This window comes from Aspergillus eucalypticola, assembly GCF_003184535.1.
Source record: "Aspergillus eucalypticola CBS 122712 chromosome Unknown BO83scaffold_9, whole genome shotgun sequence".
NCBI lineage: Eukaryota > Fungi > Ascomycota > Eurotiomycetes > Eurotiales > Aspergillaceae > Aspergillus > Aspergillus eucalypticola.
Window position 1 is genome coordinate 261,161 of NW_020290283.1, and position 14,901 is coordinate 276,061.

Consider the following 14,901-nt stretch of genomic DNA (forward strand, 5'->3'; position numbering starts at 1 on the left):
CTAAATTCACCGCCCTCAACAGCAGCTTTCAGTGCTCGTTCACAGTAAATGCATCTTGCAGCAACTCTTTGGTGCAACATCGTTCTTCACGATTTACCCGCAGCATCAATAAAAGGAACTTAGCCAGGCGCTGTACATTCTCAGCCCCAAAATCATCCTGCAGCCGCTCAGCGAGATATGCAGCAAATCCAACCTGACCAGCAGGATCACACATTCTCTCGTCAATAAGTTCCAGATGTTCCTTATTGACTTCCTCTCGTGGTATACCGAAGGTACAAAGTGGAAAGAGTGGCTCGTTGGTTGCTATTTCAAATATCTGGTCAGTGTTAGCAGATGCACCTTATTGTCATAAGGAGTAAAGATGATTAAAAGACACTTACAAAGCACCCCAATGCCCAGATATCGATGGTCCAGTCCCAAGGGCTCCCGTGTATAATCTCAGGGGCGCGTAGTGACAGTGGTGTCACAGGCCTCTCGTTGCACTGTCTACGGAATTGAGCTATAAATGGGGAGATCAGCGACTAGACACAATATTCTGTGTAGGAATGGATTTGTCTCTTACCGCCACCCAAATCCCCGATTTTGACAACAAGGTTGGAGTGCTGGACATTCTTCAGTTGGTTGTAACGTCTCTGTGAAGGCATCAAGTATAGTGGGGCACTGTCATCTTTCGTCACTCCTTCAAGCCATCTGACTGGGCTAAATTGTGGTGGCTCCAGAAAAGCTTCGGTGTCATTTATCGAGTCAATAACTGCGACCAGCATGTTTCCTGGTTGTAGGTCTGCTCGGGTAGACAGAAAGCAGTCATTAGTAATTATCAGGTTGTTTCTGGCCTGTATTAACTTACCGCAATGGACAATATCAGATTTGTGAAGGAAGTCAAGCCCTAAGAGGATTTGACGTGACATGGTTCCTACATATTCCGCCTGGCGTGGCGTCCATGTGACTATCATTTCTTGCAGGTCCGAGATCATCACCGGAAAAACTAGACATAGGTGAACTCCATTCGGACCTGCATGATAGAAGTGATCGAGTAGTTCAACGACGTGTGATTTCCCAGGGTGATCCAATAGGGACGCCGCCAGATGATGAAGTATCAGAAGCTCCTTCAAATCTGCAGAAGCATCTGCTTTCAAGATCCTTAAGGCGACGTGTTGATTGGTACTAGCCTTATCCTTTGCAAGCCAGACAGTCGAGAACTGGCCGTAGGCTAGTTTCCAACAACTTCATATCTCTGATCAAAGATGTCATGCATGTGGACAGGGTGGTAGCCTCCGCGACGATACTCTTCGACAGCCTCAACTACCTGGGTAATTCTCTCGAATCGGCGCATGTTTGGCTAGGTCGTTATTCTGGATTAGTTCCGGTATCGGGCACAGGTTAGGTTCAATCCAGGTTAACGATAGGAATAAGATGTAAGGTTTGTGATTGTTCTCAATGGAATGAGGTTTGGCCTCAAAGATAAGTAGGATAGAAAATTCCTGCTTGTGTGGCGATCGTAGGTGTCACGTTAGACGTGGTGTAACATTCACAGGTTTTTCTTGCGGCTCTTCAATGTCCATCCTGGCCAATGGTACTACCCTCTCATCCCTGCATATCTTGTGGGAAATCACGTATATCAAGGGATTTCGTTTAGAGGTTTGCCTCTTCGGATAGAGATTATCTACATGTTCCCTGACCAGTCACATGGCAGTCGAAGCAGTAGCCAAATTATTTAACTATATGATATTAAAACATATCAGTCTAACAGCCCAGTGCCCTAGATCATCGTCCCCTTATTCTGCTTCTTGTCCACATTATAATGCTTCCACATACCCACCGCCGGAAACATCAACACCAGAATACAAGTCGCTGCAATAGCCTCGTACTTCTCCATATACCCCCAGGCATAATTGACCGCATCCCTAACCGCCGACCCAGGCTCATACTTCATCTGCGACAAATAACCCCCAGAGTACAACGTCTCGAACAGGTCCTGATCCTCCGCCGGCAGCGCCCTCCTCAACCCATCCGTGAACGTGTTCGTATAAATCGCCGCCGAAACCGCATACCCAATAGCGCCCCCAATACTATTGAATAGACCCAACATCGACAACAGGATTGGGATTCCATCCCTGTTCGATGCACACATCACCGCCATCTGCTGGCCAATAACCAACATACCACCCGAGAACGCAATAAAGATCTGACACATTATTACGTACCCGATATCTGCGTCTTGACCGCGGAAATGAATCATCAACCCGGCACCCAAGAACATCAGCGGCGCCGCGAAGCACAGACACGAGTACTTGAATTCCTTAACCATGCGGATCCAGAAGCCGAAGACGGGGGACCAGACGCAGGATCCGACGGTGTAGATGGAGGTCATGTAGCCGGTTTTGGTAACGTCCAGATTATAGACTACCATTACGAAGTAGTAGAAGTAGCTGTCCCAGCAGTAAAAGCTGAAGTAGACAACTGCGGCAAGGAGGCAGGCGCCGAGGACGGTGCGGTCCCGGAGAAGGTCGTAGGGGATGAAGTGGACCCGGGCGCACCATCTCTCCCAGGCTGCGAAGACAAAGAAGAGAACGAAACCGATGACTACTTCGGCAATGAAGGCGGCGTTGTGGTATTCTGTTCGACCATAGCTAGCTAGGCTAAAGGGGAGAAGGAAGAGTACGAAGGCGGCCATGAGGATGAAGGCACCGATGACTGTCAAGATGATGTTAGAGTCTGTTCTTGAGTTTCGCAACTTGTCTAGTAAGAGGGGAAAGATTACCATCGAATTCGTAAATGTAGTGGATCAGCGACTGGAACCAGGTCCGGCCATTGTCTTGGCGAACCAGAACACCGGTCTTGTAGGCCTTCCGCTCATAATATTTGAAGATAAAAATGAGGGGCGCGAAGACGAAGGGCTGGACGATGGCGAAGGCGCCATAGGCCCAGCGCCAGCCCGAAGTTTTAATAAAGGAGTTGGCTGCAAGGGAACCGGTAAAAGCACAGCAGATGAAAGGCGTCGTGGAGAAGCCAAAAGCAAAGGCTCGGTTGCGCAAACCAGAGGTATCCGCAATGAAGATCTCAAGAATGAGATAGATAGCATCGTAACCAATCCAGTAGAAGACATAGCCTGCAGCGAAGGCATTGGGACCGTTGCATGCCGCGAGGATGATCAATCCAAGAACGTAAACAATAACGAAGACGATCAGACCTTCAGCACGCCCCCAAATTCCTAGAAGCTTTCCAATGGGCAGCTTCAGCACACCACCAATGATGGTCGCTAAGATATAGGCTGTCGTGACTTGCGAGGCGTGGGAGAAGTTCGAATAAGCATAGTAGAGTACGTTGGTACTGATGTATTCGTGAAGCGCAAGCATGAAATAGCAGACCCAGATCCTGGGGATATCATTAGTACAGCTCTTCTATATGCTTCCTTGTGATTTCCATACCAGGCGTAAGTGCCGTAGATGGCTTTTTTGCTCCAGACCAGCGCAGCAGCCTCTGCCTTCTGCACTCCGACCGGGGCCTCCTGGGAAACCCCTTCAGGCTGGGTATCTTTCTCGGAGAGCCCCAGGTTAGCAGACGGACCATCCGTCTGGGAATTCTTCGGGAGCTGCTCTACTGGCTGAAGATCATCCACGATATGGTTGGTCTTGCGACCCTTGAGTCGGTCAACGACGACACCCATGATAGCTGGATGAGATATTATCTCTGCAGGGTGGGTAGATGAGTAATGTCACTGGGAATAGGAGTGAGAGAAAAGGGGAAGGAAATGGGCCAATCGCCGGATGTCATATACGTAGTGGGTATCATTTCCTCCCACACCCATCGTCTCCCCTGTCAATCATCCATTCAACTTGACTTTTGGGTCTGTATTAGCGCCAACATCAAACTTTTTTCTTTCTCCTTCTTCTATGGCTCATGTGGAGACTGCTCTTTGGGGCCAAAGTCTCTAGCATCATGGCGTGGCAACTAGACTCGTGGTTTCACGCAGGAGCCACGCTTGCAGACTGGAGAGTGAGCGTCAGGAATCAATGGAGAAAGAATAAATGGGGGCCAAGCGATAAGCGCCATCAGATAATCAGGCCAATGCATCAGATAATCTCTGTTGTGGGGCTAACAGCCAATGATATCAACTATTAGCCGGCCAATGCCGGGTGTAATGATAACCTCTTAGCCAATTGCGGCTGTCTAGCCCGGACCATTTATGCTCAAGAGCCACATTCTTTTTACGACCATTCCCTAGATTGGCCTAGCTACCCAGCTCCATTAGTCGGTGGACGTATTGAGTATCGCTTTCTGCGCTAGGAAAAATTTCACCTCCCCGTGATTAATACTAAAAGCAGCCTGGTCGATCCTTCGATCCAGAGCTTGTGCGTGAAATCTCTGCTGTGTGGCTTTTGACAACCAAAACATCCGATTGACAGAAAATCAACGTATTACCGATGGAATCCTTCACGGTCAGGCCACTATTGTTTGTCAAGTGGTGTGGCAGGATGTATCCGCAATCGGACTGTAATGCATGCTCTCGCACACCACCTATACCGATTGGTAGACTCTGCTTGGCTCTCTCGTATCTCATGCTCCATGCGGAAGCTTATGCCCGGAATATCCGAAGCTGAGCTGTTGTTCTTTTCGGAGCGCCCGTTTGGGGGCAACACAGCGTGGTCTGATCAGCCAACAGCGGTCCAGAATCAGTCGCTTGGTACCCACATTGAATCGGCATACTCCGTAGTAACCGGACAGCCTTGCATATTACGTACCTTACTTCTACATGTCTTAACCCGGCAGTTGATTTTGGACGTGGCTTGTCTGCTAACCCTGGACTGTGACGCACTATGATAGTGGAGCCCATTCACAACCCGTGAACCCTTGAGACCCATTATTGGGGAGCCACAGAACCATTACAAAACGCTTACTAAAATTAATGAAGCACATCTTTAGCGCTCTTTTACTATATTCTATGGTCATTTCAGCTAGTGTTCCCCAAATTGGAATATTACTTATGCCTTACAGTTCATATCAAGTATTCAAGTTTGTTTGTGCACCTGAGTCCTATCTCGATTGTGATAGCCATGTACTGGTCGGTGAAATTATGATCGAAGCTCATGGTTCAATTTATCCAAATCTTGCAACTTTGTTAAAATTAGACGGCCAATTCCCTTTACCTCAGGGTATTCCGATGATCATGGCGATACTATATCAATCAGACCAGCAGCGAGATCACAATGGTAAAGCAGGTATCTGTTCATTGTGAGGGATTTGTCCGGGTAGAGACCAGCACACCAACTCATTGATGGCAGGCCATTGGAGAGCACAATTTTCTGAATCGACTTCCCATTCTGTCGGGAACACTCTTGACTCTACATGAGCATAAAGTATGTACATGATTTATGCTTCATTCCAGATCCTTTGGTTGTACTCTGGAGATCTCTGGTTGATCTCGACCAATTATGCCCCCTGGACTTGCTTGGGAGTATCAATGTTAAACTTGCCCTAGCTTGTTAGAGTCAGAGAAACGGAACGGCGTACCTCGGTGCATGCATGCCTTCAGTGTTACTGGCCAGTTATGGTACCATAGTGCATCCTCAGTGAATAGAGATTTTGTTGATTGCTGAATAACTGATTGATGTTTATAACTGGTGGGCTCATAGGAGTCTTCCTATTCTCTCTAGATTTCTACCTTCTAAGAAGCTCTTTCACTCGCGGGTGTCTCTTGATAGCCTTCAGTGGAAGCAAAGCTTCTGAGTACGACATGGCCTCAACATATGACCTCGTTAGTTATGACTTCGACAAGGAGAGGAAAAAGCACCCTATTGTTTCCTTCGCCAACCTCACATCTGCTGCCCTTTTCATGGCTGGCTTGTTGGAAGGAGCCGGGTTTATTTATGGGCTGATGGGTGAGCTTGCGGTCGTCTCTTCTTGCGCAGCACCCGAGTCACTCGGGGCGTTGACATGGCCTTAGCACACAGGAAATGGCGAGACATTTGGAGGATTATGGAGGCTGAGCCAAGGTATGCTGTTCCATAAAATACTAGCGCTTGTTCTTAAACAAAGCAAAAGTGTATCCCAGCATCTGTCAAAATGGATTGCACCCTGGATATCACCTAGGGAGGTTGTTGCTCCTCGTTTATTTCACCGATTGCGAGTGGGTGAAGCGCTAGGGAGAAGATCGCATTATGGTCGTTTACTTGGGGAGTATTCATGTCGCAAAAACTGGAGTATAGCTCCATTCAGGAGTTTTGCCAAGATTATGAAGCGCGGGATGAATGAGTCGCCATGTTAGTGGAAAGGAAGAGGTGTGTTCATGACAGTGGTCACATGATGCCATTTCTGGGATGGACCGATAGAGCGCTTGCCCACCAACGGGGCTGCAGATGATTGTTACGATTGCTAGGTGCGATCTTTCTAAATGTTGTGCTTTCCTTTGGTGGAGCTGAATGGCCTACATAATGATCAGGGTCATCCCAACCCATCATTTCAAGATTATTTACCGACCCCAGCACATGTTCGTGCTGATGCCTAAGGCAGTTAGTAATTTGGTGTCACCCAATATGCCTCGGAGACCCTTATCTGATACAATAAACGCCATCTCGGTATTTGAGTGGTTACTGGCTCTTTTGGTGCCTGTGATTGACGGGCTCATCGTCTATACCGCTTGTTTTCACAATCGCTATCTCACTGGCATGGAAATGTGAGCCGACACAATATATATTCACCTCATACGATTGAGGCGTAATTTATTAGGAACAGGGAGCGAGTCAAAAGCAGAAAAATGAACGTAACAATAACTTACTGAAGGGATAGAGAGGCTAAAGAATCTCAGAAGCACCAACCAAACGATGTTAGACTAATTTTGGGCAGGATATATCCCAATTACTCTGAGCAGAAGTGGTCATGATTGCTAACAGAATGGGATCAATTTTGGCTGAGTTTGGTGGTATATTAACTAGAGCAAGAGGCAGTCTTAACAGATAACCCTTGATGGTCTAGTTGGTTATGGCGTCCGGCTGTAATGGTTAATTGTAACCGGAAAATCCCTGGTTCGATTCCGGGTCGAGGGACATTCTTCTTTTTGGCATTTTTCCCCCCGCATCCGCATTCGCTTCGTACATCAGGAAGCAAGGAATGAATTACAATAAACAACCATCGCATTTCCCTTGCTGATTATTTCATGATCAAGGAACATTCGAATAACCAGCTGACATCAAGCGGCTAATGAAGCCACTGACAATAGTGGCAAACTCAATAAGCGTTCATTCCCGGCAACGGAAGCCATGGAATCTTTCAGTTTTCTAGTTAGTAGACCAAGATGGCTGCACCACGATTGCAGTGTGGAGATGGTACAACGCCACGTCCATAATCGAGCATAGAGATAGACCGCCACGCTACGAATTAGACAATACTCGTTGTTCTAAGCCAGATGCTGATCCAGGCAAGTCCGACTTCCGACCACGTGAGCGGATCGGAGGACATTTTGGGCCTCCGCTCATAGTTATTTAGGGAATCATGAAAGCTTCAATCGAACAACCATTGCTCCACCAAGAACATTCACCTTCAAAGCATCCCATCACTCCCTGAAGTATATCAGTAGCTATGGATAAAGATAGCCATGTTGTGATTATCGGTGCAGGCGTATTTGGCCTCACCACTGCTTACCAGCTCGCCACCGAGGGCTACAAGAACATTACGGTCCTTGATCGACATATGCCCCCAGTAAGTTCTGTTCTGCGCAGTGAATGTTGCCTCAACTAATTAGCCCAGGTTTCAGATGGGTCCAGCTCTGATATCTCTCGTATAATTCGATTTGATTATGCCGACGACGATTACTTGCGTATTTCTCACGCAGCCTATTTGAAATGGCAGGAGCCCAAGTACCGGGGCATCTTCTACCCCAGACCTTTCATTCTGACAGGAAGCATGGGTCCCGTCAAAGACTCATGGATGGAGAGGACCAAAGCAGCTCTCAACAGGTATGACCTTCCATGGACTCACGTGACCGACGCGGACCACGCGAAGCGGTTACACCCAGTCCTCAGCGGAAAATTAGCTGCACCACCGTTCTCTGGGTACCAAAACAACCAAGCAGGATGGGCAGATGCCAATAAGGCTATCAGCCAGCTTCGCGATGATTGCTTCGAAGCTGGCGTTTCATTCATCTGCGGCCGGCGGGGTACGGTTGTTGGGTTCGACACCGATTCCGACAAGAATATTAAGGCCGTACGAACCCTCATTGGAAGCCCCGTGTCGGGAGACCACTTTATTCTTGCAGCTGGTGCATGGGGGTCTAGCCTAGTCCCTATGTACAATTCTACCATTGCTACTGCTCAGGTTCTGGGATTCATGCGTCTCACGCCAGAGGAGGTGAAGAAGTACGAAGAGCTTCCGATTTACATCAACTTCTCGAGTGGCTGGTTTAATTTCCCTCCTCATGAAGACACTAGCTTACTGAAGATGGCTGTTCACGGGTGGGGATACACCAGGACCCCTAAGGAGGGAGAGCTCACCCTCGCCAAGGGTAACATCTCGACTCCCCCGTTGATCCCGCCTCGTGAGCGTATCAACTTTGTCCCAGCGGATGGCGAGCATAGACTCCGGGAAGGACTGCGCGAGATTCTGCCCGAACTAGCAGATCGGCCTTTTGAGAAGCTGGCTCTCTGCTGGTATACGGATACCCCGACCGGTGATTTCATCATGGACTACCACCCGGATCTCAAGAACTTGTTTATTGGAGGTGCGGGCAGTGGACAGTGAGTCTTCCCTTTTGTATAGATCCGTGTTTGTGTGGAATGCTAATGTTCCATGCGCAGTGGATTCAAATTCCTACCTGTCCTGGGTGAATACATGTCGCGGGCGATCAAACGGGACCTGCCAGAGAACCTCGCTCAGAAGTGGCGATTCCGGATGGAATACCAGAACCAGGACGATACTTTCCTGGGTGATGGGAGCCGCGCAGGGCCTGCGAGACGGGAGTTGACTCCTTATGAGAAGGCTAAATTGTAATTTGTCATTGCCTTCGCATGGTGACGATTGTAAATATGAGATTGTTTAATCATAAGTTTCGAAGTTAGCGATGGAAGACGGAACTTGAACAGGTTCCTTTAGAGCCATATTCACTCAAGTTGCATTCCTCCAGCGAAGTCAAAAAATAATATTCAAGCATAAGGAAACCCAAGCGAGATCGCCACTAGCCGGAAATGAACTAGTCCCGAAAAGTTAAGCACGTAGCAAAACTTCCGCTCACGTGGTCGGCAAAACTCAGCCCGGAATTTGCCCCGACGCCGAGATGGATCGGCTACTTCCCCGGCTAATGGCAGGAGTAGATGGCGGAATGTCAATTTACCGATAGCATGGATCGATCGTCTGAGCCCCGAGAACGGAGTCGACAGGCCTGCGAGCCATGTCGGTAGGGTCTCTTGTTCATCAGGAAATGGCTAGACTTGCTGACTCTATGACAGACGCAGAAAAACGAAATGTCCTGGAGAGAGGCCGGTTTGCTCAACCTGCCAAAGATTAAATCACCAATGTGTTTATTCACTCAGGGACCGAGCAAATGTCACTTCTGGAAGGGTGACAAAAGCGTATGCGTCTGTGAGCCATCCTGCAGCCGCAACACACCTTGATCCTAATATCAGATTAGAAGAGCTACCCAAGACCGGCTACGGATACTCGAGTCACAGGTTAATGATCTGTATGGAGCGCTATGGTGTGCATATTCTTTACCCTACATATATGTCCCTGTACAGTCGACTGACATATCGTCAGCGCACGCTCCAGCAGAAATGGCGAACCATCACCGGGAACTCCTGAGAGCAATAGTACCTCGCAGAGAGAGCTGGACTGGCAGGTTCCCGTGCGAGAAAGTCCTAGTGATATGCCTACCTTCTCACCAACAAAGTAAATGTCCTAGTGCCACCAAAAATCGGTATATTGGCTAACTGAATAAGTCCACATCCACCCACGGAGACATTGCAACACTTTACAGAGGTGTACCGAAAAGTGCTACATCTGCAGCCACTACCGCTGTTCAGCATGGACACCCTCCAGTCGGATCTGGCTAAAGCGCCAAACTTTCTTCTTTGGAGTTTCTTAACGCTTATATTACTGTTTTCAGGTCATGAATTCTACCATGACAGAGAGATAGAAGCTCGGAAATTCTATTCTCAGTCCGCCGAACAGGCAGTTGTGAAAATGGCCATCGAGGGCATACCACAAGTGGAAGTATTGCAGTCGCTGTGCTTGCTAGCCCTACGGGACATCAAAGGTACGCATTTTCGCATTGACTTGAAGACCTGTTCTAATCCCCGAATAGAAGGCAAACAAGCCCAAGCCTGCATGAGAATCGGAATGGCATCCCGACTCCAAGCATTCCGAACCCTACAACACAACAACACTAATCAATCAGAAACAAGAGACCTCACAATATCCCGTTGCCACTGGAGCATACGCATCCTAGAAAGCATTTTCACACCGCAACTATCCATCCCATCTCCACCACAAACCCAAATATCCCCCGAATATCCCTATCCGCCCAGCGCACCCGTCCCACCCTCACTCCCCTCCGCATCCCCTACCCAAGCCGACCTCTTCGACACCACCGACCCAACTAACGACCATGGCATCGTCGCCTACGGTATCCAACTAATAATCATCTGGGGCGAAACAGCCTCCTACCTCCACAGCATCCGCACGAATCCTAATCTCAACGAAGAAACCCCCTGGTCCCTACGTTCCACCTACTCAAAGCTCAACCACAGACGCAACGAACACGAAACGCAACTCCCAGAATCCCATCTCCTCCGCAACGTAGCCTTCACTAAACGCACTCGCGCCGAGATCTTTACCCACCAGGAATACTGGACCTCCTGGATCTCAATGCAGGTCTTCTGCCACGCCCTCGTCGCAATCCAGAACCACCCCTTCATCCACCTCGTCATATTACGCGGGAACCGCGGCGTCTCCCAGTCCCGCCTCTTCCTCCAACAAACAGTCGACCACGCCTTATTTCACTCCGAATGGGTATTTCGACTCGTTCAAGCATGGGAGAACTTCGAACTACCGCTCCACGACCCATTAATAGCCCATTTAGTAGCAGCTACTGCGTCCATATCATGGATCTTCCAATTCGCCAGGGACAGAGGAATCGGGGAAAAAGCACGAGGACATCTCGTTGTCGCAGAGAGATTATTAACTCGAATGTCAACGGTCTGGCCGCACATCTCGCATAGGCTTAAGACACTCCATGCACTTCAGGCGTCGGCATCTGTGGCGACTACGAACCCGTCTATATCTTCAGAGCATCAAGGTGCAACGATAACGAGAGGTACGACGATCACTATCCAGCCATCGCTGTTCTGGGATCTACTCGATCCGAAAATCTGTCCAACGGAAACGCTGGGATCGTCCGGGCCGGCAGCTCCCGGTGCTAGGATGCGCGTAACAACGCAGTTTATGCATCCGCTTAGTGAGGATGAGCCGTCGGTAGGGCAGGAACAGAGGGGTGTGGGCGGGGTTGGTGGTGGCGGTGAGAGGTTCATGCCGGATGTTCATGCGCATGAGCTGGAGCAGTTATCGTTGGATGAGTTGTTTGGGCAGTTGGGAGATGATGAGTTTACTTGGGTGCTTTGAGTGCTTCATTATGTATGTGTTATGGAGGTCTTATGGTAGTCTACGCCGGTTATGCTATGTACCATGGAGCTTTGAATGGAAAGTAGCAGAAAAAGGTTTTGATACATGTACAAAATATATTATCAAAGAGTTTGATAAGCTAAGAAGCGAATATACTGCATAGAATGTCAAGGTCTAGTGACAGCAGACGGACCAGACATATTAGCTATGTCTGGTCCATTGAAACGGGAGCACTGCTCCACAAGATGCATACAAGCGGCACGCTGTAGCGCGCCATGATCCTCATCTAGTAAGGAATTTGCTGGTGGAAATAGTCCATAATCAACTTAACCTGGTCGGGGTGAGCAATGGGAACATTGCCGAAGTAGTTACCCAGCTCCATGACGATCTGGGTGCCGTTGGGGCTGTTGGGGGCCCAGTTAGGCAGGCTGCCCTTGCCAGTGTACGAGCCACCCTGGTTAGGGTTGAGGGTCTTGGCGAAGTTGGCCCAGTAGGCGGACATCTTCGCACCAATCTCGTAGTCGACATCGGTGAAGGGGTAGGTATCGGCGTTGGCATAGAGAGCATTCAGGGCGTACATGATCTCAGACTGGTGGAAGGCACCCTGGTCCTGGCCCGGGGGAGCGTGGGTCCAGTAGTAGGTGTAGAAGTCGGACTCGGCAGCCTTGTACCAGTCGGTGGCGTAGGCCCAGGAGCCAATGAGAGAGGTGTCACGGGCGGCGGCGTTCCAGGAACGGTCGGCGGTGCTCTGGTTGTTGTCGGCGGGGTAGAGCTTGATGTAGCGGTCGAAGAGGTCGCCGTACTTCAGGGAAGTGTAGTTGAGGTATTCGTGGACGGTGTAGTCAGTGGTGGTAGCGGCGCCGGACTCGTCCTTGGTGTTACCGGTGATGACGGGGACGTCGTTGGCAGGGCCGTTGATGAGGGTCTCAAGGTAGGTGGAGGGAAGGACGTAGTCGTCCAGGACAGGCTTGAAGATCAGGGGGTAGTCTGTGGAGAGAGCAGTAACCCACCAGATCCAGGTGCTGTTGACACGGTCCTGAGAGCCGATGAGGAGGTCCTCCATGGAGAGCTCACGCAGCTCGGCGACGGTGGAGACGTTGTGCTCGCTCATGTAGGATGTACCATGGGTAAGGGCGGCAGACATGTTGACGTAGGAAGTGGCCAGCCCGGCAAGCAAGGTGTCGTAGGGGTAGCGGATACCAGACTCGGAGATACCACCGTGGAAGTAGCCGGAGAAGAGAGGGCTGTTGACGGCGTGGTAGACCTGGGAAGAACCGAAGGACTGACCAGCAACGATGACACGGTCAGGGTCACCACCGAAGTTGGCGATGTTCTTCTGAACCCACTTGAGAACCTCCAATTGATCCAGGACACCATAGTTGCCAGAGGTGTTGTGACCGGTGGCAGCAAGACCCTCAGCGTTGAGCTCGGGGAGGGCGAGGTAGCCGAAGGCATCGTCACGGCGGTTGAAGGAGATGAGGATAACATCCTTCATGGCCATACCGCCACCATACCACCAAGCATTATCACTGGTCTCGTCGGAACCCTGGTTCCAAACCATGACGGGAAGCTTGGCGTCGGCTGATGCAGCATTGGTCCAGATGTTCAGGCTGAGGCAGTCTTCGCTGATATAAGTCTCGAGGTCGCTGGGACATGCAGGGCCAAAAGAGGTGGCGTTCAAGGTCGTGTTCCAGGGCTCACGGGGCTGGGGAGGCTTCCAGCGGTTCTGGTAGCCAGTGTCGGCAGCGAAGGGGATACCCAGAAAAGCGGTGACATTGGACTCGGTGGTACCGAAGTACTTCTCGAGAACAGTCTCGTTGGTGAAGTACTTGAAGCCCTTAACAGGACCGAGGTTTGTCTGGATGACCTGATCCCAGAGCTGGGCCTGAGCGACAGCAGCGCCCAGGGCCACAGCGGCGAGGCCCTTGGTAGTAAATGAGGGCATGCCGGAAAATTCAAAGAAAATGGAAAGGAAGGATGGAGATGATGATGAGGGAAAAAGAGTAGCAAACTGGGTGGCGATCGGCATATATATAGGTTCGATTCGAGGTACCTCTGCAACAAGCATGGCCAAGGATGGAAGTTGAGACCCGCCCGGACGGAACAATGGAATGAGCTTAATGGATGTCAAGTAGTGGAATGATGAAAGACCTGCCGTTCCGATAAACCCGAAGGTGGTTTGAGTGTGACAATGTGATAAGCCTCTACGGGATGAAGTTCACCCATTTGGAGACTTCGATTGACTACGCCAACCGATGACGACCGTACAGGTAAACTAGCATCGACGAGACCCTTGATTTGCGAGAAGAATACCCGTTTCAAATACATGAGGACGGTAGACATTCTGGGAGAGGTGGCGGAGAACACTGCCAGTTCTGCAGGCCGAGGCCGAGGGCAGCCAATCTTCGTTGTATAGGTTTCTGCGCACCCCTGCCGATCAGAGAGGGCTCGAGCTACAAACTACGTTTGATACTGCGACTACTATCGTGTAGTCTATCTATAGTAGAGAGGTAGATTCTCCGTACCCATTTTTTTACTTGTATGCTTATGTGCATCTTGTGATCTAGAAAGAGTATTGAAGATAGCAGCAGCACAGCGCGGCCAACTCCCTGGCAATTGAACCCTGACCTTGGAAACTTGCAGATTGCCGGAACTGAAGATTGATAATGTAGATAACCTCGGCCTGTTCGGCACCTACAACGTAGTTGGAATACTATTGTTTATTAGGACCCACGTTGGCCGCGCGTTTCAGTCTGGGGTGCTGCAGACTTCCTGGGTTTTGCTGAACAAAAGAGGGTATGATGCAACCCCGCCGGATGATCACCAGGAAGCCTACTGATAATGGAATATGCGGCCGAGGCTCCCCGCAAGAAGGAAAAGGGTTGGACAAACCCTGAAGTGGATCCGAGTGGATGCGAAGGATACCTCCGAGCTCCCGCACGGAACCTCGCAAACTCACCCCGAATCGGGTATGGTCCGGCCGATTCCGGCAACAAAGTCTGGTTCATCTTCACCACAACGCTGTCAATTTACGGGGAAGAATTCGCTCAACTTGACCTCCACTGCGGCCTATCTCGAGCATAAGCTTTTTTGTATACGCGTTGTCACTACGATGGTCATCTAGTGTTGTTTCGCAAGCCTGTTGAGAGATTAAGGGTGCAATACGTCAAGATTCTCACGCTGTTTCGGACATAAGAACTCGTCAACTTCGCGAAGAACGGCTGTTACAAGTAGCTATGTTTGTGCGTGTCGGTTCACCCCTCACACCAACAAATCGAGATCCACGCATGCCCA

The 14,901-nt window shown here is 49.9% G+C and overlaps 5 protein-coding genes and 1 non-coding gene across 6 annotated transcripts; 3 read left to right on the forward strand and 3 right to left on the reverse strand.

Annotated features, from left to right (window-relative positions):
* Positions 1-28: 28 nt before the first annotated feature.
* BO83DRAFT_310789 (kinase-like protein) lies at positions 29-1,145 on the reverse strand (the record flags this gene model as incomplete). The annotated part of the gene is made up of 4 exons (XM_025527451.1): positions 29-316; positions 381-499; positions 563-784; positions 848-1,145. Coding segments are annotated over 4 exons (927 nt in total), but the record flags the coding sequence as incomplete, so codon positions are not given.
* Positions 1,146-1,759: 614 nt separating this feature from the next.
* Positions 1,760-3,667, reverse strand: BO83DRAFT_436472 (MFS general substrate transporter; the record flags this gene model as incomplete). The annotated part of the gene is made up of 3 exons (XM_025535958.1): positions 1,760-2,694; positions 2,762-3,375; positions 3,429-3,667. 3 exons carry the CDS (start codon positions 3,665-3,667, stop codon positions 1,760-1,762), a joined length of 1,788 nt encoding a protein of 595 aa, XP_025389175.1.
* Positions 3,668-6,957: 3,290 nt separating this feature from the next.
* On the forward strand, positions 6,958-7,043 carry BO83DRAFT_t124. The gene has a single exon. It is a non-coding gene; the product is annotated as a tRNA-Tyr (tRNA).
* A 494-nt stretch (positions 7,044-7,537) lies between these two features.
* Positions 7,538-9,066, forward strand: BO83DRAFT_407384 (fructosyl amine: oxygen oxidoreductase). Its single transcript, XM_025533955.1, has 3 exons — positions 7,538-7,695; positions 7,744-8,729; positions 8,790-9,066. Exons 1-3 carry the CDS (start codon positions 7,576-7,578, stop codon positions 8,980-8,982), a joined length of 1,299 nt encoding a protein of 432 aa, XP_025389176.1. The 5' UTR covers positions 7,538-7,575; the 3' UTR covers positions 8,983-9,066.
* An 858-nt stretch (positions 9,067-9,924) lies between these two features.
* Positions 9,925-11,753, forward strand: BO83DRAFT_463233 (fungal specific transcription factor domain-containing protein). Its single transcript, XM_025537322.1, has 2 exons — positions 9,925-10,243; positions 10,292-11,753. The coding sequence occupies exons 1-2, from the start codon at positions 10,012-10,014 to the stop codon at positions 11,605-11,607; spliced, it is 1,548 nt and encodes a 515-aa protein (XP_025389177.1). The 5' UTR covers positions 9,925-10,011; the 3' UTR covers positions 11,608-11,753.
* A 140-nt stretch (positions 11,754-11,893) lies between these two features.
* On the reverse strand, positions 11,894-13,552 carry BO83DRAFT_463238 (carboxylesterase/lipase family protein; the record flags this gene model as incomplete). Its single annotated transcript, XM_025537323.1, has 1 exon — positions 11,894-13,552. One exon carries the CDS (start codon positions 13,550-13,552, stop codon positions 11,894-11,896), a length of 1,659 nt encoding a protein of 552 aa, XP_025389178.1.
* Between the last annotated feature and the right edge of the window lie 1,349 nt (positions 13,553-14,901).

Bases quoted from the DNA above. Each gene is read 5' to 3' on its own strand.
- BO83DRAFT_407384 (XM_025533955.1), top strand. From the start codon at position 7,576: ATGGATAAAGATAGCCATGTTGTGATTATCGGTGCAGGCGTATTTGGC. The intron at 7,696-7,743 runs GTAAGTTCTGTT...TAATTAGCCCAG, and splicing joins TTGATCGACATATGCCCCCA to GTTTCAGATGGGTCCAGCTC. The intron at 8,730-8,789 runs GTGAGTCTTCCC...TTCCATGCGCAG, and splicing joins GGAGGTGCGGGCAGTGGACA to TGGATTCAAATTCCTACCTG.
- BO83DRAFT_463233 (XM_025537322.1), top strand. From the start codon at position 10,012: ATGGACACCCTCCAGTCGGATCTGGCTAAAGCGCCAAACTTTCTTCTT. The intron at 10,244-10,291 runs GTACGCATTTTC...ATCCCCGAATAG, and splicing joins AGCCCTACGGGACATCAAAG to AAGGCAAACAAGCCCAAGCC.